This window comes from Embiotoca jacksoni, unplaced genomic scaffold, assembly GCF_022577435.1.
Source record: "Embiotoca jacksoni isolate LCO1_2020_lvr unplaced genomic scaffold, fEmbJac1.0.p SCAF_20, whole genome shotgun sequence".
Classification (NCBI taxonomy): domain Eukaryota; kingdom Metazoa; phylum Chordata; class Actinopteri; family Embiotocidae; genus Embiotoca; species Embiotoca jacksoni.
In genome coordinates, this window is record NW_027185341.1 from 5252768 (window position 1) to 5271340 (window position 18573).

The 18573-nt window shown below is 41.9% G+C and overlaps 3 protein-coding genes across 7 annotated transcripts; 2 read left to right on the plus strand and 1 right to left on the minus strand.

Annotated features, from left to right (window-relative positions):
* Nucleotides 1-252: 252 nt before the first annotated feature.
* On the minus strand, nucleotides 253-7285 carry luc7l (LUC7-like (S. cerevisiae)). 3 transcript variants are annotated; one of them, XM_069155864.1, is made up of 11 exons: nucleotides 7067-7172; nucleotides 5355-5425; nucleotides 4100-4194; nucleotides 3747-3845; nucleotides 3313-3423; nucleotides 3041-3184; nucleotides 2753-2929; nucleotides 2533-2621; nucleotides 2398-2427; nucleotides 2113-2274; nucleotides 253-1468 (listed from the first exon to the last, which is right to left on the minus strand). In XM_069155864.1, the coding sequence occupies exons 4-11, from the start codon at nucleotides 3840-3842 to the stop codon at nucleotides 1348-1350; spliced, it is 930 nt and encodes a 309-aa protein (XP_069011965.1). In that variant the 5' UTR covers nucleotides 3843-3845; nucleotides 4100-4194; nucleotides 5355-5425; nucleotides 7067-7172; the 3' UTR covers nucleotides 253-1347. The 3 variants fall into 3 exon arrangements, with proteins under 3 accessions (XP_069011965.1, XP_069011963.1, XP_069011964.1); XM_069155862.1 differs by lacking the exon at nucleotides 5355-5425 and having other exon boundaries at nucleotides 7067-7285; XM_069155863.1 differs by lacking the exon at nucleotides 7067-7172 and having other exon boundaries at nucleotides 4100-5038; nucleotides 5355-5479.
* Nucleotides 7286-8414: 1129 nt separating this feature from the next.
* fam234a (family with sequence similarity 234 member A) lies at nucleotides 8415-14961 on the plus strand. 2 transcript variants are annotated; one of them, XR_011178628.1, is made up of 13 exons: nucleotides 8415-8507; nucleotides 9186-9487; nucleotides 9570-9680; nucleotides 9785-9967; nucleotides 10299-10423; nucleotides 10685-10817; nucleotides 11247-11379; nucleotides 11470-11613; nucleotides 12150-12231; nucleotides 12318-12470; nucleotides 12560-12662; nucleotides 12813-13087; nucleotides 14239-14961. XR_011178628.1 is itself a non-coding variant. In XM_069155865.1 (12 exons), the coding sequence occupies exons 2-12, from the start codon at nucleotides 9217-9219 to the stop codon at nucleotides 13019-13021; spliced, it is 1647 nt and encodes a 548-aa protein (XP_069011966.1). In that variant the 5' UTR covers nucleotides 8415-8507; nucleotides 9186-9216; the 3' UTR covers nucleotides 13022-14961. The 2 variants fall into 2 exon arrangements, 1 of the variants encoding a protein (XP_069011966.1); XM_069155865.1 differs by having other exon boundaries at nucleotides 12813-14961.
* Nucleotides 14962-16265: 1304 nt separating this feature from the next.
* On the plus strand, nucleotides 16266-18504 carry cox6b1 (cytochrome c oxidase subunit 6B1). Of its 2 annotated transcripts, none has more exons than XM_069155874.1 (4): nucleotides 16266-16374; nucleotides 17131-17271; nucleotides 17575-17675; nucleotides 18260-18504. In XM_069155874.1, the coding sequence occupies exons 2-4, from the start codon at nucleotides 17166-17168 to the stop codon at nucleotides 18311-18313; spliced, it is 261 nt and encodes an 86-aa protein (XP_069011975.1). In that variant the 5' UTR covers nucleotides 16266-16374; nucleotides 17131-17165; the 3' UTR covers nucleotides 18314-18504. The 2 variants fall into 2 exon arrangements, with proteins under 2 accessions (XP_069011975.1, XP_069011973.1); XM_069155872.1 differs by having other exon boundaries at nucleotides 17158-17271.
* Nucleotides 18505-18573: the final 69 nt, after the last annotated feature.

Sequence of the window (18573 nt, forward strand, 5' to 3'; positions counted from 1 at the left end):
GACAAAATCACTTCATGTTAAAACCAAAGCATTTGGCAAAGAAATTTAAGCACACTGTTCAAATGAACTATTTTAACATTGCAGTTCCCTATTTGTAATGTATGTTCATCTTAATGTGAATATTTTCTTCAGCTTCATTACTGCCGCCAAGTTACAGACTAAATGAAATGAAATGTGTTTATCTTTGTAACATACTTGCATGCCTTAAGAGAGACTCAACTTTGGCAAGAAAGTCCAGCAGTCAAAAAAATATTCAAATGGTGGGATTTTTTTTATTTATTAATTGAGACTTTAAAGAAAGATTTCCAGCAGAACATAAACAGATATGACTTCACACATTAGGTAAAGCAGTGCATCCATTAAAATCCATTTGCATTTCATTTTTAATTCTAGTCAAAAGTAATCTGTCCAAGTTGGGCCAATTTAAAAGGTGTGTAGAGTTTTAGCAGTAGTTTCCAATGTATCCTTCTCTACATGCCAACAATATGTCTGAAGATATCCTTTATCCTTATCGTGCTAAATAAAACAGAAGAAAGAAACTACAGACTTGGTACTAAAACAACCCAAAATTTAGGATTTACTCATCCTTGCCGAATTTCCAAACAAATAAATTTCCTTCATTAATCGAAGTTTGAAATAAAAACCTGTTTAATTTCCCCAAAAAAATTACATACTAATACGAGCAACTTAAAATCTGCATGTTTTGAATTTGAAACTTTAAGTGGGCTTTAAGTACTGAAGACGATTCTGTGGACATTCAAGAACTGCGTTTTACAAAAGAGACAGTGAAAAGAAACCTTCAGCGCGAGAAAAAATAAACAAAACAAAACTACTTGATATTGTCCTATCAAGTAGGCTTTCCAGACCAAGACAATCAGTCGGGCCAAAACATATTTACAGACAGATTCTTTATCAAAAGACCTTCAGTTATTAATAAAAGAATATGGATGTTACATTTTATGCTCCAATCCAGCCGACCAGTTGGTGTTCGCTTTTTGTGATTGTGGGGGAGTTTATAACAAGACATGGGAAGGACCGGATACAGAGAGCCAGCAAAAAAACAAACAGATGTGGGTATTACAGTACGCTCCACTACTGATCAATAACCAACCCCCAGAATCCAAAAGCAGTCTTGATTTATCGGGAGGCTAGAAAAGTGACTCCTACAAGATTTGTGTACACTCTGGGTCGGCTGCATCAACGGTTAAAAAGCAAAGACAGGAGGCAGGCGGGAGAACAGAGGGGTCAAGGCAAAGGACTGGGAATAACATTAGGTTATTATAAATGGACAGACGGGTGAGAGAGTCGGGAGGAGGTGGGGGAGTCGTGGTGGATGGAGTTTGGCCTTCAGAGGTCCCCCATGTCCCTGTCTTCTGCCCGGCGGGAGTCCGACCTGCCGTTCATGCCGTCCCTCCTGTCCCGCTCCCGTGACCGGTCTTTGGACGAGCGCTCTCGGTCCCTGGACGACCTGCAGGACGAAACCACGCGAGATATTCAGGGAAGTAACACAAAATCATGCTGACGGAAGAGAAAGGTAGAGAAAAAAAAAAGAGCCATGTATCTTCAACAGCCCAAAACAAGCACCAACTGGATGAAGAACGTCAACAGCCTCAAGGGTATAATTTTGGATCATGTACACCACATGATCCAAAAGTGTGTGTGTGTGTGTGTGTGTGAGTGTGTGTGTGTGTGTGTGAGTGTGTGTGTGTGTGTGCAATATCCTAAGGACCAAAAGATGAATGCACTTCTACCTGCTGCCAAAAAAAAACCCAGACTAAGCTGTATACAAGTAATTACAATTTAAATATAATGACTGGTGAGTGGTGTCGTAAAATATCATGCAGCAGTTTTCCAAGTGAAGCAATAATTTATCAACATCACACACATAAATCTTGGTGTGTTTTATCCACAGTCAATCTTGTCACGACTTGCCTGACAACTTTTAGTTTTTGAACTGTCTGAACAAACAGAAACAAGCTTCAATAGGGCAGCAGGAGTGTTTTCTCTGATTTTTTTTTTTTGTTATAAAAAAAACAAACACTTCCTGACAAATGCTTTGCTGCTGTTTCTGCGCTTTGGTGTGAACTCTGGAAGCTTTGTCAGGTTAATTACTTGTGTCTGGAGCTCTGCTCGTGGCTGTGACGGTGTCCTCGGCTGCGTGAGCGGGATCGGCTGCGATGCCGCCTCCTTCTCTCCCTGGAGCGGGAGTGAGAGCGGCGCCTGTCTCTTGATGTGGAGCGCGAGCGTCTCCTTCTGCGGTCACGAGAACGGGACCTGACAGAAATAACAGCTTATAATTAAACTCGCAAATCATTGGAGCCAAACAACCCTGACTGGTTTCAAATACTGTGAAAAATACAGTCTAAAACAGACGGATAGATGAAGTAACGTCCTCACCTTCTATGTTCTCTGCTGCGTGATCTGGTCCTATAAAATAAGAGGAAGACAACCATGAGGTCGGGTAAATTACACACTTGGTACGACAACTGAACTTCCATTAACCTCGGCAGGATTTTGAACGTCTGCACTCACCTCTTCTTCAGCCGTTCCTCTTTCTCCCTCTCTTCTCGTCTCTTTAGGCGTTCCTGGTTCCTCTTCTCTTGCTTGTCAACCACAGTTTTCTGATCAAAATAAAAACACACCACTTAATATGCAACTTTATACAACCTTCGAAATAATTCATCACCCATCTTGTTTTCTTTTTGGTTTGCTTTCTGATACAGTCTGTTTGGGGCGTACAGATTATACTGACCTTTAGTTGGTCCAGTTTCTCTCGGATCTGGATGAAGCCCAGATGAAGCTTCCCACCAAAATGGTCGGCCAAACGACGGTCATTGTCGTGGAGGCCCAAGTAAGCAGAGCACACCTCACACACCCGCAGCTTCTGTTGCTGGAAGCTGGAGGCTGGCATTGAGTTTCTGTATTCTTCCTGTGGAGGCACAAGAGGCAAAAAAAAAGAAGGATTTAGGATCAGAGAGAGGAAGTATTAATACAAGGAAACCCAAAGCTTCAGGTACATCCCCAAACACTCCTTCCTCACCTCTGCATCCTTCTTCCTGGTGCGGACCTTCTCCACTTCCTGCAGGACCTTCTGAGCCTCGTCCACGTTGCCCTCAGCTCCGAGCTGCTCTGCCTTCGCCAGGAGCTTTCCTATTTCTTCATTCAGCTCATGCACCTTCTCAGCCTAAAAAAAACAATCACGGTTCACATCTGGTTATGTCAAACCCAAAACACAATAATAGCGGAAATTAGACGTGGCATGAAAAAGAAAGATTCAGGTTTCACAGTGTCTGTAATTAATTTGTCATTCACCTTTGCTGCCACCTCAGCACTGATCTCCTCTTGGGTCTCAGCCAGGCGCTTCTTGGCCAGTTCTGTCCTGCGGTCACAGTCGGCGATGAACGACTCCAGGTGATCCACCGCCTTTAGGAATGAGGATATTAGTGAACACAAAAACAAGACTTGCATATCTAATTCAGTAGTTACTTGTGAATATTATCATTGAACTTTACACACACACACGCACGCTGTAATTGACACTTGCATTCGCTTAAAGATTGGAGCTGAAATAGCTGCCACTCGGTGGTTTACTGCTCATCTTTAACGCTAAAAGCAACATTAGGTGTACATCTCTATCAAAGCCAGTAATCCCGTCACCCAACACTGACAGTTTAACCTGCATTTTAATATAGAAATGAACAATTCTGCCATCAGCACACCTTTATTATTTACAGGACATTACTTACATCAAGCTCAAAGAAAAGATCTCTGTCCTTGGAGGCAATTTCGTAATCGGCCCGAAGTGCCAGGTCATGGATCTTTGTGCACTCCCCCAGGTCCATACGCTGTCACCAAAAACAAAGGCAGACATGACTCAAACTGCATAAACTCAAATATAAAGACAAGATATTGCAAAATTTAAGGCAATTTATTTGTCATATTTAGTTGTTCCTTCTTCTTTTCAGTATTTCGATGACAACAGTGGCGGTCTTCTGTCTCAAATCAAATGGGTTTTTAAAACTTGCAACAGATTTCCGCACCTTACAAGAGACACTGCAAACATTTTCAGGCAGTCAGACATAAACTGTAGTTAACTTACAGTTCCAGACAGGATGTCGTGTGGACAGCAGTTGAGAAGGTGACTTTTGCAGACTCGCTCGTCAGTGAACTTGACCCTCTGCCGCGTCTCATCCCCTGAAACAGTCCAAAAAAGTAACCAGTGAGAAAGACCTCACATACTTGATAGCAGGGGCGACGTATCCAGTGCTTTAATATGCATTACTGTAAATACAGTACGCTAATTTGGCAAATAAGTGTCACTATAATTGCAGTCAAGGATTTTGTGCTCAAATAAATGACTGAAAATCAATTCATATATTGCTGATTGTCAAAGTATTCCATATAGCATTTACTGGGTTTTTATTAGTATGGCATTATAGTTAACGTCAATGAAGTAGCTGCGCCTCTATGCTTATTATATATTTGTCAATCAACATTGACGTGAAAATCAAATGGTGCTCTGCATGAATGAGGTACTTCCTGTTATTCTTGGTGCTTACCTTACCCAAGTCTCAATAAAAATGTTGTTAGAGCCTCAACTCGGTTCGAATTGTTATAAAGCTCAATGTCCACTCTGTAAATGTGGAGCATCAAAGCAAAGGGCTACAAGGGGCACAATACAATGGTAGAACAACTACAAAATTGGAGTCAAAAAGTCTACCTTAATTTTGAAATGTTTTCATTACATTTCAATTGACTATGCAGAAAAGATGGCAATTAAGACTATGAATAGAAAAGTAAACATTTCATACAAATGTTCCAGACAAGCCTTTTACAAATATCAAACATCGAAAAGAAATTAAAAACAAAAATTCAAAAAAAAAAAAAAAAAAAAAAAAAATCCAAGGAAAAAAGTTTAGTTTATACACACTGCGATCAGCACCACATACTGTACCCTTCTGCATCTTCAACACCTCAGCTGCAGAATTTTAAACCCGCTGTAGAAAAGTTTAAATGGGAACAGTTTTCTTGCCCATACCTGTAGTAAGAAGTTGGGAGTCATACACAAGTCAGATTGTAAATGATGTGTGCAAAGGTTTTGTGTGGACTGATTGCTAAAAAACTGCCTTCTGAAAAATAGACGTGTAATGGAAAACTGAGAACTGCTCCTTTGGACTCAACGCGACCAGACGTCTTAGCTCAAGCTGTGTAATACTACTCCAAATTGTAATTCTAGTGCCACTGAAGAATTACCCATTTGTGAGATTAAAAAAAAGGGCTACAATAACTTCCGGAAGGCAAACAAATTGTTTGGATATTCATTATAACAGCTTTAAAAATTATGTGTGACTCACGGCTCGATGAACATGAGGCTTTTCTGCAACTCCTTTGCAGATTGATGTAGGCTGGCAAAGATACACTGAACCTTAATGAATAAAATAAAGGGGCCACAATTGTTCAGTTTGTATGCAACAAATGTATGGGAAGAATTTGATATCAATCTCATCACACATACACCCACAAACTCACAACACAAAGTCACTCTTACTGGACAGATCGAATTATCAACTTCAAGATGATCCGCAGGGCTGCAGTTTTATTCAAGCAACTCTCACAATTAAACTCTCACTTAGAAAACGGCAGGGCAGCAGTAACCTGCCATTATCTGCCCGCGACAATCACACTGATTTACCAATTAATGTTTGTATCCAAATGGTTGGAAGCTACAATAACTGGATCCTAGCCACAAAAGTTACATTATCTTCAAGCAACTGAAGGGATAGTTTGGTCTAAATAATACAGACTGACAAACTACCAAATAAGACAAAATTACTATTTATATTTAAGTACGATTTTTTTTTTTTTTTTCCGTAAAGTGTAATTTTACTTTTCCTGAGTATTTCCATCTTATACTATATAGTACATATACATTATTTCTAATTTCTGGGCTACATGTTGTATTTTTAAACTTATGTACATTATCCCACAGTTACAAGATAAAAAAAACCAAAAAAAAAACATTCAATGAATCTAAAGTATGATTCAGTGTTCAGGGGAAAAAACAACAACTATGATAGGATTGGGTGAGAAAATCAAATATCACAATGTTTTTTGACCAAATACCTCAATAGTGATATTGTAGGGATGATCATTGAATATTTACACAGTAAGACTCTTGATAAATAATCATCAGTAATGTGGATATCATGACTAAGTGGGTTAAAGTTAACAATAGATCAGTTAGAGAAGTCAGAGGATGACATTACTTTAATGTAATACAGCCTTTTGTGACGTATCAGAGATTTATGATATCCAACTTCCAAGATATCTCGTCTCATATCACAATACAAAAACTGATATATATATATATATATATAGTAGATAAACCCCCTTAAATAATCTACAACGTTAAAATAATACTCCAACAACAAGTATTAGTTTATAAAAACACTAGAAGGGGGATTATACATCAAATATATCACTTCTAACAAATTAAATACATTTGACTGATCGTGTTTGGGGTTTTATTTGAGCGACGGAATAAACGCAGGACTTGATGTGGAGTATTTGACGTGAAAGGAGCTTGTATGAGATGTTAATGTGTGAAGAGGTGACGGCTGGTCGGGCCTGAAGCGAAGTCCCAGCCCGCCGCTCCTTCAATGAAGGCGTGTCAGCCACGAGTAAAGTAACTAGGACTGGGTTAAAGCCAGGACGTGATAACTTCTGGATCATCGAGTCCGGATCTTTCGTGACGAACACGCCGCTCCGCGTTTAGCCGCGTTTAGCCGCTGTTAGCTCGGTCAACACGTTCAGTGTTAAAACGGGACACTTGAAAACGACCTCGGGATTAAAAGTCGCCCCCAACAGCGGATACAAACATTAACTCCCCCGACATTGGTCCCTTGCAGGCTGCTTGAATGTAAACGTTAGAGAGTGTTTTGACACAGCCCTGAGCAGTACATCCATTCATGCAGCTCTGTCCATCACACGCCAACACCAGCCAGCCTCAGCAGTGGCTCCATCTTGGCTAGCCAGCTAGCTCGGCTAGCATGCTACGGCGACTCACCGTCCCTCGCTGTTCCCATCAGCTGGTCGAGCAAAGCTCTCATTTGAGCTTGGGCAGACATTACCGCGGGCCTTTCCGTCGACGGCACTGTGTAGAAAAAAATCAAGCAACTAAAAGCAGTTCCTTGGGTTTACTTGTCGGGATGTCTTGAATATGTATGTATTCATCCGAGCATCACCCCTCGCAGCTTTTTTCTCTATTTCGTGAACTCGTCAGTTTCCGTTTGATATTGAGGAAGTGACGTCAGAGCGGAGTTGAAAGAGGAAGTTCCGTTTCGCAAAAAGGGGAGGGGCTGCGTGTCTGAAATCGACCAATCACAACGTTCGAGGGCAAAGTACAGTAACCAATCAGAGCACCTTGAGCCTTACGGCGGTGATCGTGACGTCTGTGCCCTGATATTTGTCTTACAGGCAGCAGCGTTACGCGGTCTATCGTTCCCCAGTAGCGGCACTGGTATCTAGGTATTTAGGTCTTTTACTGAAGTAAAAGTACAAGGACTACACTGTAAAAATACTTTAAAACAAATAAAAGTCCTTCATTCAAAATAAGTAAACGTAGATTATCAGAAAAAATTACTTAAAGTAACAAAAGCTATGCAGAAAATGCTCGTTGGACAATAAACGATTTTTTTTTTTGATTAAAATTACTGCTGTAATGATGTAAATTTGACTGCCGTAATTAGTGAATGTTGAGCTAATTTTAACTTCTTTATACATGGTTGGTTGTTGTAATCTACAGAAATACATCATATTTATAAACACATACATATAAAATCATTGTATGTTTCTTGCTTCGCTGTCCTGGAAGAATCTCAAGTCTCTGAAAAATAAACGAGATCAGAAAAACAGCCCCGTTCTCAGCTTTTGTCACATTTTCCAGCTTATACAAACAGGTTTTTTTTTTTTTATTTAAAAAAAAAAAAAAAAAAAAGGTTTACTTAGCTTTAAGATGTAGGAGCGTTTTCTTACACCTTAAAGGAACATTTACTTCTTCAGTTTATAAATATTTAAATCAGACTCATGACATATAAAGACTGGATAGCAAAGGTATGAAAAGGGTCATCTTAAAAGTCACAAGTGGAGTAAAAAAAAGTACAAGATTTGCCTCCAAAATTTAGAGGAGTAGACTATAAAAAAAAAAAAAAATATATATATATATATATATATTCAAGTGAAGTATAAGTACCTGGCATTTATGCTCGAGTGCAGTTCTTGAGTGAATGTAGTTATTTACATTCTGCTACTGTATTTAGGTCTAGGTTTGAGTCTATCAATACCTGACAGACATCACTGAGGGTAAAACCCTCCAGGGCCGCGGTGGGCTCGCCTGTGATTTGTTTACGCAGCGAAGCCTGACAGGTAGTTCATGTCGGTGTGCGTCAGGCCTGCTTCATGCTGTTAGCCACACCAGCGACCGGAAGAAACGACAGCCGAGACTTAAAGTAAGAACAACTTCTTCTTCTTTTTTTTCCTCTCCCGGTGCTTATTAAAATATCCACCTCAACACGACTGTTGGGTCTTTTGTTGTTTTGTTGTTTTCGGTGCCAACGTCACGCTTAGTCTTATTCTCGCGTGGTTGGTCTTTGCTCAAGAAGTTGGCGAACTGACCTCAGCAGATGTTCAAACTTTTCTGACCCAATCGTGTTCACATTGCGGGCTGTCCCGACATCAAACCGGGCGGATTGAACGTTTTCAATCGGGTTTACAGAGCAAACGTGACGCGGCGCGTTGCCGTGATTTGTTGTTGATTTGGATCCGTTTGCTGTTTCCAGGTAACTTCTTCACGTTTCCACAGTAATGCGCTTCTGGAACAAATAAGCAGGGAGCGCGCTGTCCGGTTGTTTATTACGGGTTTGTTATTTTTGCGCTGAGAAATCTCTGGAGTCATTGCTGGCGCGTGTGAATAGAAACAAAGGTTGATGCAGCAGAAATAGCTCCTGCCCCCCTCCCTCCCTCCCCTCCCTCCCCCCAGTATTGTTTTCATGTGTTATATCTGTGTGTCTGCGGCTACTTCGACACATGCAGACTTGTAATCCACTCCCCACGGGGAGTGCCCACTCCGAAGTGCAACGCATCAAAAGGCAAGTATTTGCAGTAAATTCCTTCCTCCTGTCACATAGATCTGCGTCACAGTGATGCATTGAGGCAACCATGGAGACCGCGGACCATCCCACTGAGGGCGACCCCCTGAAGAGGGGAGAAGATGGAGCAGAGGCGGGAACTGCACCATCTGCAACAGAGCTGAGGAAGAAGAGCTGCAAGGAAGGGTTGGGATTTACCAAACTGACCCACTGGCGAACTGCAGTCTTCTTCCTGTCCTTGCTCCTCTGCCTCATCATCGTGTTTGCCTTCTCCTTCATCATCCCCTGTCCTGTGAGACCGCAGTATCTCGTTACCTGGAACAGGACTTTCTATGAAGCAGGTGTGTACAACTGTGCGCTTTTCACCTCTTGTTCATGTCTTAAATGTGAGGCTAATTGTCAATCACTCCAAATTCTCCACAGCAACCTACGAGTTTTTAGCTATTGAACATGCAAACAACGACAAGGTGATGGACGTCCTGTTTGTCCTCAAAAGCGCCGAAGGCACCCAGAACAAATCCTGTGCCGATGCAGGTAGTAACGTGTTTTTCTTTTTCACATTTAATTCGGGGGGAAACAGGAGGCGGTTTGTTCACGTTTGTTTCGTGGGATTCAGATGAACTCCGTGTGTTTTCCAGGTCTGCCCTCGCCGTGTCTCTTTGTGTCAGCCGTGGACGGTACAGACGGAGAGACCCTGTGGGAGAGTCCGCTGGAGCCCGACTTCCACTGGGCCCAGTGTGGTCTGGAAAAAGAAACCGGCAGAACCTGGGACTGTCTGCTGTCCCATGCTGACAGACTCACAGCTGTTGACAAACACACTGGTTAGAGACTCAATGCACGTCTCTGCATTACGTACTATGCACTACATAACATTTGAATATGTATTTTATGACATATGATATGCACATTTCTACAAGTCTATTAAGTCTTAGCATCAGAACTTTAAGTTTATACATTGAAAATAAATAATCTATTTCAACACATTAAAACAGAGAACACTTAAGTCTATTTGTCCATTTTGATTTGATATTCTTTCGATGAATATAAAAATGTCTCAGCATTGTGAAGACTAAAGACAAGTTGTAGTAATGAGAAAGCTGTAATTTAAAAGCTCCGTCAGACTGAATGCTGTGTTCCTGTGTTTGTTGTCAGGTAACGTGATTTGGCAGCAGCCTCAGCCTACTGGTCCGCACAGCACATTGCCTGTTCTTAGTGTCCCAGATCTGGATGGGGACACGGTCAACGATGTGGCTCTGGTGGCATCTGACAACACACAGGTACACCCCTGTGACCTTATTTATCTTGTAGAAATTTACTTGAATGACATTTATCTCCTTACGTTTTAATCTTTCAGTCCAGCTATGAAGTTATATTGTGACTCTCAGTGTTTGGAATTTGTGTATTTTTTTTTCCTTCCCCTTGATAATAATCTGCTGTAACAGGACTTGAATATACAAATGATAAGAGCAAGCAGTGAAATCATGTGTTAATACTGCCGGAAAATAGAATTCACAGAATTTCAATGTCCCTTTCTGCAGACTCAGCTCGTATTGCTCTCAGGGAAAACAGGTGTCCAGATTGGTTCTACGGTGGTTCTTGATTCCACAGAGACAGCCAATCATCTTCTCCACTGTACTCTTGAAAAATCGTGCTACGTACTACTTCAAAAAGGTTGGTATCCGAGTATCTCAGCTAAGACCACGACAGCAGGACACTACATATCTGCAGTAAAGTCTTGCCAGTTGTCTTTATTGACGAGTCCGTCACTCTTGTCAAAGTAGGAACAAGTGTCAGGATCTAGAATTGTCTTGTGATCTTAATGTTGTTACGGCATAGTTTAATAAATTACTTTTACAAAGACACATCATGTTTCATCACCTAATTTAAATCTTAGAACTTTTTGGAAAGGTCAGTTCTTCCATCCTGTCAGCTTTAAGAAGCACTGATGCTGTGGCTGCTTCGGTTGCGGTTTCCCGGCGCTGATACCGGCAGAACGAAAAGTAAACCAGTTACGCGTGCGGGTACAACTGCTGTACACGCGTACACTTGGATGCGCCGCACCTGATGGTAGCAGTGAGTTAAGTGTGTATTCGCTCACAGACACTGGCGTGTATGGACTGGCACTGTGGAGGATTGCTGCCAAGGCTAAAGCGGGGCTGGAGAAGGGCCTCGCGAAGGACGAATACTGGGAGAAAAATGCCAGCGCCACATCTGGACTTGTACCGATCTACGAGTAAGCAGCCGACATCAACTTCACTTCAACCAAACAGCTTGTTGTCATTGTGATTTTAGCCTGCGGCTAATATCTGTTTCTACATTGCAGGTCCAAAGCGGTGAGGCAAGTGCTCCGAACACAGGAAGCAGATGAATCCGCCAACCTGCTGGTTGTGACTGAGACGCAGGTGGCGTTAGTCGATGGGAAAAAAATGCAGCTGCTGTGGAGATTCAACACCAGCTCGGTCCTCAGGTAAACCCATGTGTTAAGTTTTAGATATAAAAAAAAAAAAATGCATTCTCGCATTTCTGCCTCTCTGCTGGTTATACAGCTCAGTGCTACAAATGACCTAGAGTTCAAATGATAAGTTAGTTAATTGATCAATAGAAAATAAATTGGCAAATATTTGAATAATTGATCACTTAAGCTGCTTATATTTTCAGCAAAAATGACCAAAATGTACCAGTTCTGGCTCCTTAAATGTGAATATTTGCTGGTCTTCTACGGCAGTCGTCTGAATATTGTTTAGTTTTGGGTTTTTGTTTGGAAAAAAAACATCTGAATATGTCACCTGGGGCTTCTGTATACGATATTCTCCACAATTATCTGAGATTTTATAGACAAAATAACTAACAGGAAAAAATATCAGCAATTAATCACTCAAGGTATTTTTCACGGTTTGTATTGATCGACAACCCTGTAAAAGCTCTAAAGATAATATTGGATCACATTTGTTTTGATAGAGCACATTAAATTGGGTCAAATAAATCGTTTCCTCTATCCTTCAGCGAGCCCTCCTTCGGTCACTTCAACAAAGACGGTTTCCTCGAAGTTGTGGTTGAGGAGGACATTGGCAACAACACAAAGCAGGCAGGTATTTTCTAGACCCCACTTCTGTCACGCAGTGATGGGTCAGAATCGCACGTTAAATGTCTCGCGCTCCGTCGTGTCTGCAGATCGTAATTCTGGATGGGGTGTCTGGTGGCGTGCTGTGGGAAGTCAACCTTTTGGCCAGCGCTAATTCACAGAGACCCACCTCAATTCACACCACCAACACCTTCTCGGTGTTCATGTTTTGGGGCGTGATGCCCTCGGAGTCCAACTCTTCTGTAAGTACACGGCCTTTATGAAAACACGCATTTTAAATTTCTCAAAGGTTAAAACTCAAAAATGTAACCGCTCAAATGTTTTCTTCCAGGCACCGTTAGTTAACGACCGACGTTCTTACATGATGCTTCCTCTCTATCCGAAAGTTCTCCTGGAGTCCACCAGCGGCATGGACCACATCATAACATTTAAAGGTGCAATTTGATCTTGCATTTACTTTGTTCAAAGAAAACTATTTTACCAGTATGTTTAACGACAACAACATGTGACTGACTTGTTTTGGGATGAGAAAACTCGGGGGTCAGTTTTTTTGGTGACTTTTTTTAATTTTTTTTTTATCTCAGCCACTCTGATGGAGCTTGGACGCCATGCCGCCTACATCATGCTGACAGGTCCTGTGACGGCGGGAGCTGAAGGCACTGTGGTCCTCAGCAAGCAGAAGCTGAAGCAGTACGTCCCTTACAGCAAAGTGCTCCGTGTCGGCGACGGCGGTTCAGAGACCAACGAGGACATCAAAGAGGCCTTCAACCGACTCCGCTTCAGCAAAGACTGAAGCGGACCAACTCCTCAGAGTCAAAAACCACGCTGGCACCGCTGTTTGTTGACTTTCAAAACCAAAGTATGTACTGTAGATAAGACTTTCCCAACTGCTGACAACCAAAGAAATTCCTTTATGTTTTTCAAGGACTTTTGGGTTGACTGGGTTGAGGTTTCTTTGAGTTCTTCCATAAAAGGTTTAGTGTGGAGGATTTAGGGAGATCTATTGGCAGAAATAGAATATGATAGATAGATATATGATGATCACCTGAAACTAAGAATCATTTGCTGTGTCTCAAATTATGTACTTGGATACTAACACTCACTATTTTGAGTGCATACGTGTGATCAGACTGTCAAGTATATAAACATGCGCTGCACTATAGGTCCCCGGATGATGCACTTATGCGGTCCACAAATGAAAATGACGGACACTTTTCACACTCGACAGTTCACCGTTATGTTCTACATAGCAGAAAGGGAGGGACCACTGACCTCAAGTACTTTCAAACTGCTGCATCTGAGGAAGCTGCAGTTGTTGCAGAACACCACACAAAAGTGTTTATTTTTCACGAAGTACCACCGTACTGCCGTTGGACAGTAGGCATCAGCGGGTTTGTTGTTTGTGTGAAACGGAGGGCCCAAAAACACATTCAATTCAGGGTAAAATAATAAAAACTGGCAGATATGTTGGCAGGCGATGCATTCAAATGCTACGGTTTCCAATAGATGCAGAACAGCCGTGTGTGATTTCAGACAGCACTACCCTGTCGAAATTCAAGTACTACACAAGTAAGAGTGCTGATATGTAAGAGTACTATATGTGAGTGTACCAGGGATTTGAGACACAGCTACTCTGTTTTCATTAGCTCTAAAAGAGACCCTCATATCTACACAGGGAGCGGGTCGTTTTCCACAGAGCACACCATGTTGCACCACCATCTTTCTGCAGTAGCCCAGAAAAGACAAACAAAACACCGCCTCCAAAGAGGATGTTTTCTGTTTTTTTTTTTGTGGCCACTTTAGATTCTCCTTCACTCCTGAGAGAACAGGGTGGTTGTAATCTGCAACCTCACAACTGGATGCCACTAAATCCTACACACTGCTCCTTTAATCTTCATTGTACAAAGTGGGCATTATCCGTCTTGAGACTTGACTGCATTTATGCTATCATAAGTTTGAATTTATCTTTTGTCCAAAGAGCTGCTGTTAACTGACAATCTCTCCGCACAGATCGCTGTTCTCCTGCTGATGAATCCTTCAAATCTGCCATGCTGTTATTGTTTCTCGCACTTTCATACGATGCAAAGCTATTTTTTTCAATGGCAGAGGCTGGATTATTATTTGGATCTATGCAACTTTATGCCACCCTGTGCTTTAAAGGGAGCAGGCGCATGCCACCGCAGGTGTTAGTTCCTGAGTATTTCGAAGTACTTGTAGCCTTAAAGGAATGGTTGCACAGTGATAGGGCACGTTTAGTTTGGGTAAATTTACCCAAACGGGACAGTAAAACAAACAAACTCGAGATACAACAGAGACCCCCGCCAACCTTTAAGGTATACAATAAGTGCAGTTTTTTGTTACGTATCCTGTTTGTGAAATAATCGATCAGGTAGTCTTGTAGGTACTGTTGTTGACAATCAAGAAATACTGTACATGTACGTTACTTAATCCAAGATGCTGTAACTTTTTACGTTTTTTTTTAATGCACTCTAACTAAACCTCTCGATTTAGTTTCAAAGGTTCAGTCTCAGATTGTGTGGCACTTGTGGGTGTACAGCTCCTTTGAAAATGAGGTTCTTGTTTCTGCTGAACATGGATATATTGAACCGGTGGAACGGGGCCTTTTCTTTCTGACTTGTAATGAGGTGTTTGGATTCGAGTAAGATTAAACATTTTTAAAATAAAGGCTTTTGTTTTATCTCGCATAAATACAGCTAAACAATGGTGAAACAAGTGCATCGCCTTCTTTTTCCTGTATTCCCCAGTGGAGGGGGGGGGGGGGGGGGGGTTGTAGTATTTAAGAGGGGAAGAACTAATTTCGATTAGTTTTCATGTATTTTTCTTTAACAAGTACCATAAACTTAATAAAACAAAAACTATGAAAAAAATAATTAATCTAAAAATGATTGACAAAATGACCATTTCTTTAAAACCTAATTTCATCATCAGCTTTGTTTTTACAAAACAACATTAATCCGTAAACAAACAAACAAACAAACAAACAAAAAAACAGCGTTTGTGGCCAAATAAATAGAGAAGCAGACCTCCTGCTGCCCTGTTGCGTATGCAGACCCAGAATACAACAGCCATGCACAGTTCCGCCTGACAGTCCATGGATGTATGGAAGTCAGTCACGTATCAGGGGCTGTGCGGTTCACTTTACAGCGCGTCATACATTCACTATGACGCACGACAGACTCCTGCCCTCCCGGGTCTAGTTACAGAGCCGGCACAAGGAGGGAAATCATCGGATCTTTTCTCCCACCAATACGCAATATTTTAGAAAAAAAAAAAAAAGTGCACAAGGAAAAGGAGACGAGGCTGGAGGAGGGAAGGGAAGGGTGTCGATGCGCACAGGCAACACGTTGCGGGTTCACGACGAGGACTACTGGACGGACGCGTCTCTGCACTATCAATGGTTCACTTCATTTTAAGCAACGCAGACCACTTTAACATGTTCACATCAGGGATCCGTGCTCCCAAAGTTAGACGAAACCCTAAAAAGCACTGCACTCTTCTGTTCCCCCGTATAATTAGACATGACAGATCACGTAAACACTGGAGCTGCTGCTGCTCTTCCGCCCTCTGCACCGACCGCGGTAATTCCTCGACAGTGAGTTCCTGGTAAGAGCCTTTGCCAGCCACACACGTGGACACGAAGCCCACGAATGGAGAAGGGGGGGGGGGGGGGGGAAAGCCTTTTCAATACAGACTACAACTCAAACCCATCCCCCCTCTGATACTCTTAACAGTGCACACGTCTATTAATGATTAACAAAAACAAGACACACAAGAATACTTCCGCAAAATGAGGACAGCAAACATATTTGCGCGCCGCATAAAATGAAACAGAAAAAAAAAGGATGCCGAGCTGCTCTTGCGGCAGTTTCAGTTCATCCCGCAGACCTCCCCCCCCCCCCCCACGCATCCCCCACTTTAATCAGACATGTGGGGGCACTTATAGGCGTATCGTTTCAATGTGACCTGCGTCCGCCATACCCTTATGATTGTGCTGCACGGCTGCAGTATCTCCGCGCCGGAGCGCACGCGCCGCAGCGCACGCGCGCACTCCTTATCAGAGGAGCGACATACTTTCACCTTGTGGTGTGAAGTCACTTTGAGCTCGAGCTGGAAACCGCGACGAAGGTAACGTTTACCTGCATGTTCTTTGAATTTTTATTTTTTTATTTATTTTTTCTGAAACCATTTCTCCTCGGACACATTTAAGACAGAGCCGCCACGTGTGTTTTAAAGGCTGTGGATATATTGTGTAAAATAGTTCTATCAAAAGAGGCTCAGCTTCCGCGTCTGAAAATGGGAGAGCTTCTCGCATGTCGTTTTTTTCCCCATCTATTTATAAGGTGTAGGAATTAATCACCTTGATCAAATGGAATAAAAGGAGGATTATCTGTATTTGTGAAAAAGAAAAGAGAAACTGGGCCTGTCTGGAGGAAATGCTTGTAAAGGCCTGATAGACGGAAGTTATTAATGTCTGCCCAGTATTGTTTATCACCTATTTGTCCTCTAGTTTGCGCATTTTTGGGGTACACTATCCAATATGAAGTGTTTATTTGATACCTTTCCCTTACTTCATCTACAAGACTTGTGTTATGCTGTGGATTTGCTCTGTGAAAGGAGGATTTGATGAAAACGCCACATTTCAAGAAACAACCTTCAGGTGCCGCATGCAGCACCCCGAAAATGTTCCCCAAAATAATCCTCCGCTGAGCCGCTCGTCAGTGCGCATGCTCCGTAATAATAAAAAAAAAAGGCTATCCTTACACTGCACGGGTTAAGGCTACAACTATCCTTCAGGTGTGTTTCTGTCGGTCACGTAATACGCGTGTCTGTTTAAAACGAGCGCGGGTAACGGAGAAGACCTTTTTCTTTTGCATCCTCCAGTCTCCACTGATGATCTTCTCTTGACAGAGGTGAAAATGGCTGATGACATTAAAGCCAAACTTGAGAACTATCGCACTGCTCCCTTTGACGCCAGATTCCCCAACCAGAACCAGACCAGGAACTGCTGGTCCAACTACCTGGGTACGAGTACACGTCATGTTCAAAGCAGCAGACCTGTTGCTCCATTTTCCAGATGACCCATTTAACAACCAATTAAGACAACAGCAAAAAAAAAAATACCGTGATACAGGCATTATAATACTATAAAATATATTACCCAATTCTACCTTTATTTAATGCTGTATTCATGATAATTATAAAAGTAACAGAGCTCATTTAAGGTGTTTTGTCGACCTCCGGGTTGGAGGTAATGCAGTTGGACGTTTCCTGAGGGCCACTGACATTGTTTGATATTCATTGTTGTTGTTGTCTCTCTATTAATAGATTACCACCGCTGCCAGAAAGCTCTGGATGCTAAAGGGATTGACAACGCCCCTTGCGATTGGTACAAGAGGGTCTACAAATCACTCTGCCCCATGTCATGGGTAAATGTTTTTAATATCGTTGAAGCTTTTTTTATGAGACAAACTTTGCCTCCAAAAAGAAGAAAAGGACAAAAATGTTGAAGGATAATTGCTGTTAATGGGCAGAGTTTGTTTAGCAGGGGTCAAACAACTTTATCGTACCTCATATCCCTGCCTGTGACTCTCTGCTCAGTACGGAGAATCCAAACATGGAAACCTGGAAATTAGAGTGAAGATTCCCTGATTAAACTCAGCCGAGTGAAAATACACAAACCTACGTTGAGTTTACTTTTCAATCGAAGATCTTCCACATTTTTTAAACCTTGACTTTTGAAAGTCAGAGGTCGTTACCACTTCCCCCAGATGCTTCCTTGTGTTTAAATTTGTACATCAGAGGGCAGCAGGTGGAGTGGAGTTTCCTCTGTCACCCATCCAATGAAGTCACTTTTGTCAAAGGTGTTTGACAATAGAGTTAAGCTAACATCACTGATTAGGAAAAAGTAATTACATTTTGAGGCTTGAAAATGTTTTTTCATGACATGCCGGCAAATAGATTAATTAAAAAGTGAATATTTATTTTCTTCTGGATTTTTTTCCCCCTTCAGGTCCAGAAATGGGACGACCAGAGAGAGGAGGGGACGTTTCCGGGCAAAATCTGAGACTGCCACCTCCAAGGCTGTTGGTCTGCAAAAGATTGAATCTTTTCAGCTCAATGGCTCTGTCACCACCTTTCCACTGCTAACGCTCTGCGCTCTGTAGGAGCACACTGAAACTGAATGGCTATTCCTTACAAATACCATGAAATGTACAGCAGATTCTGCATTAAAATATCTCAGGATATATTTATGGAGCTCAGTTGTCCGCTATTTTGTTTTTCTTTTGATGGCATACTGTTCATCCTGCCAGAGAATATTAATAG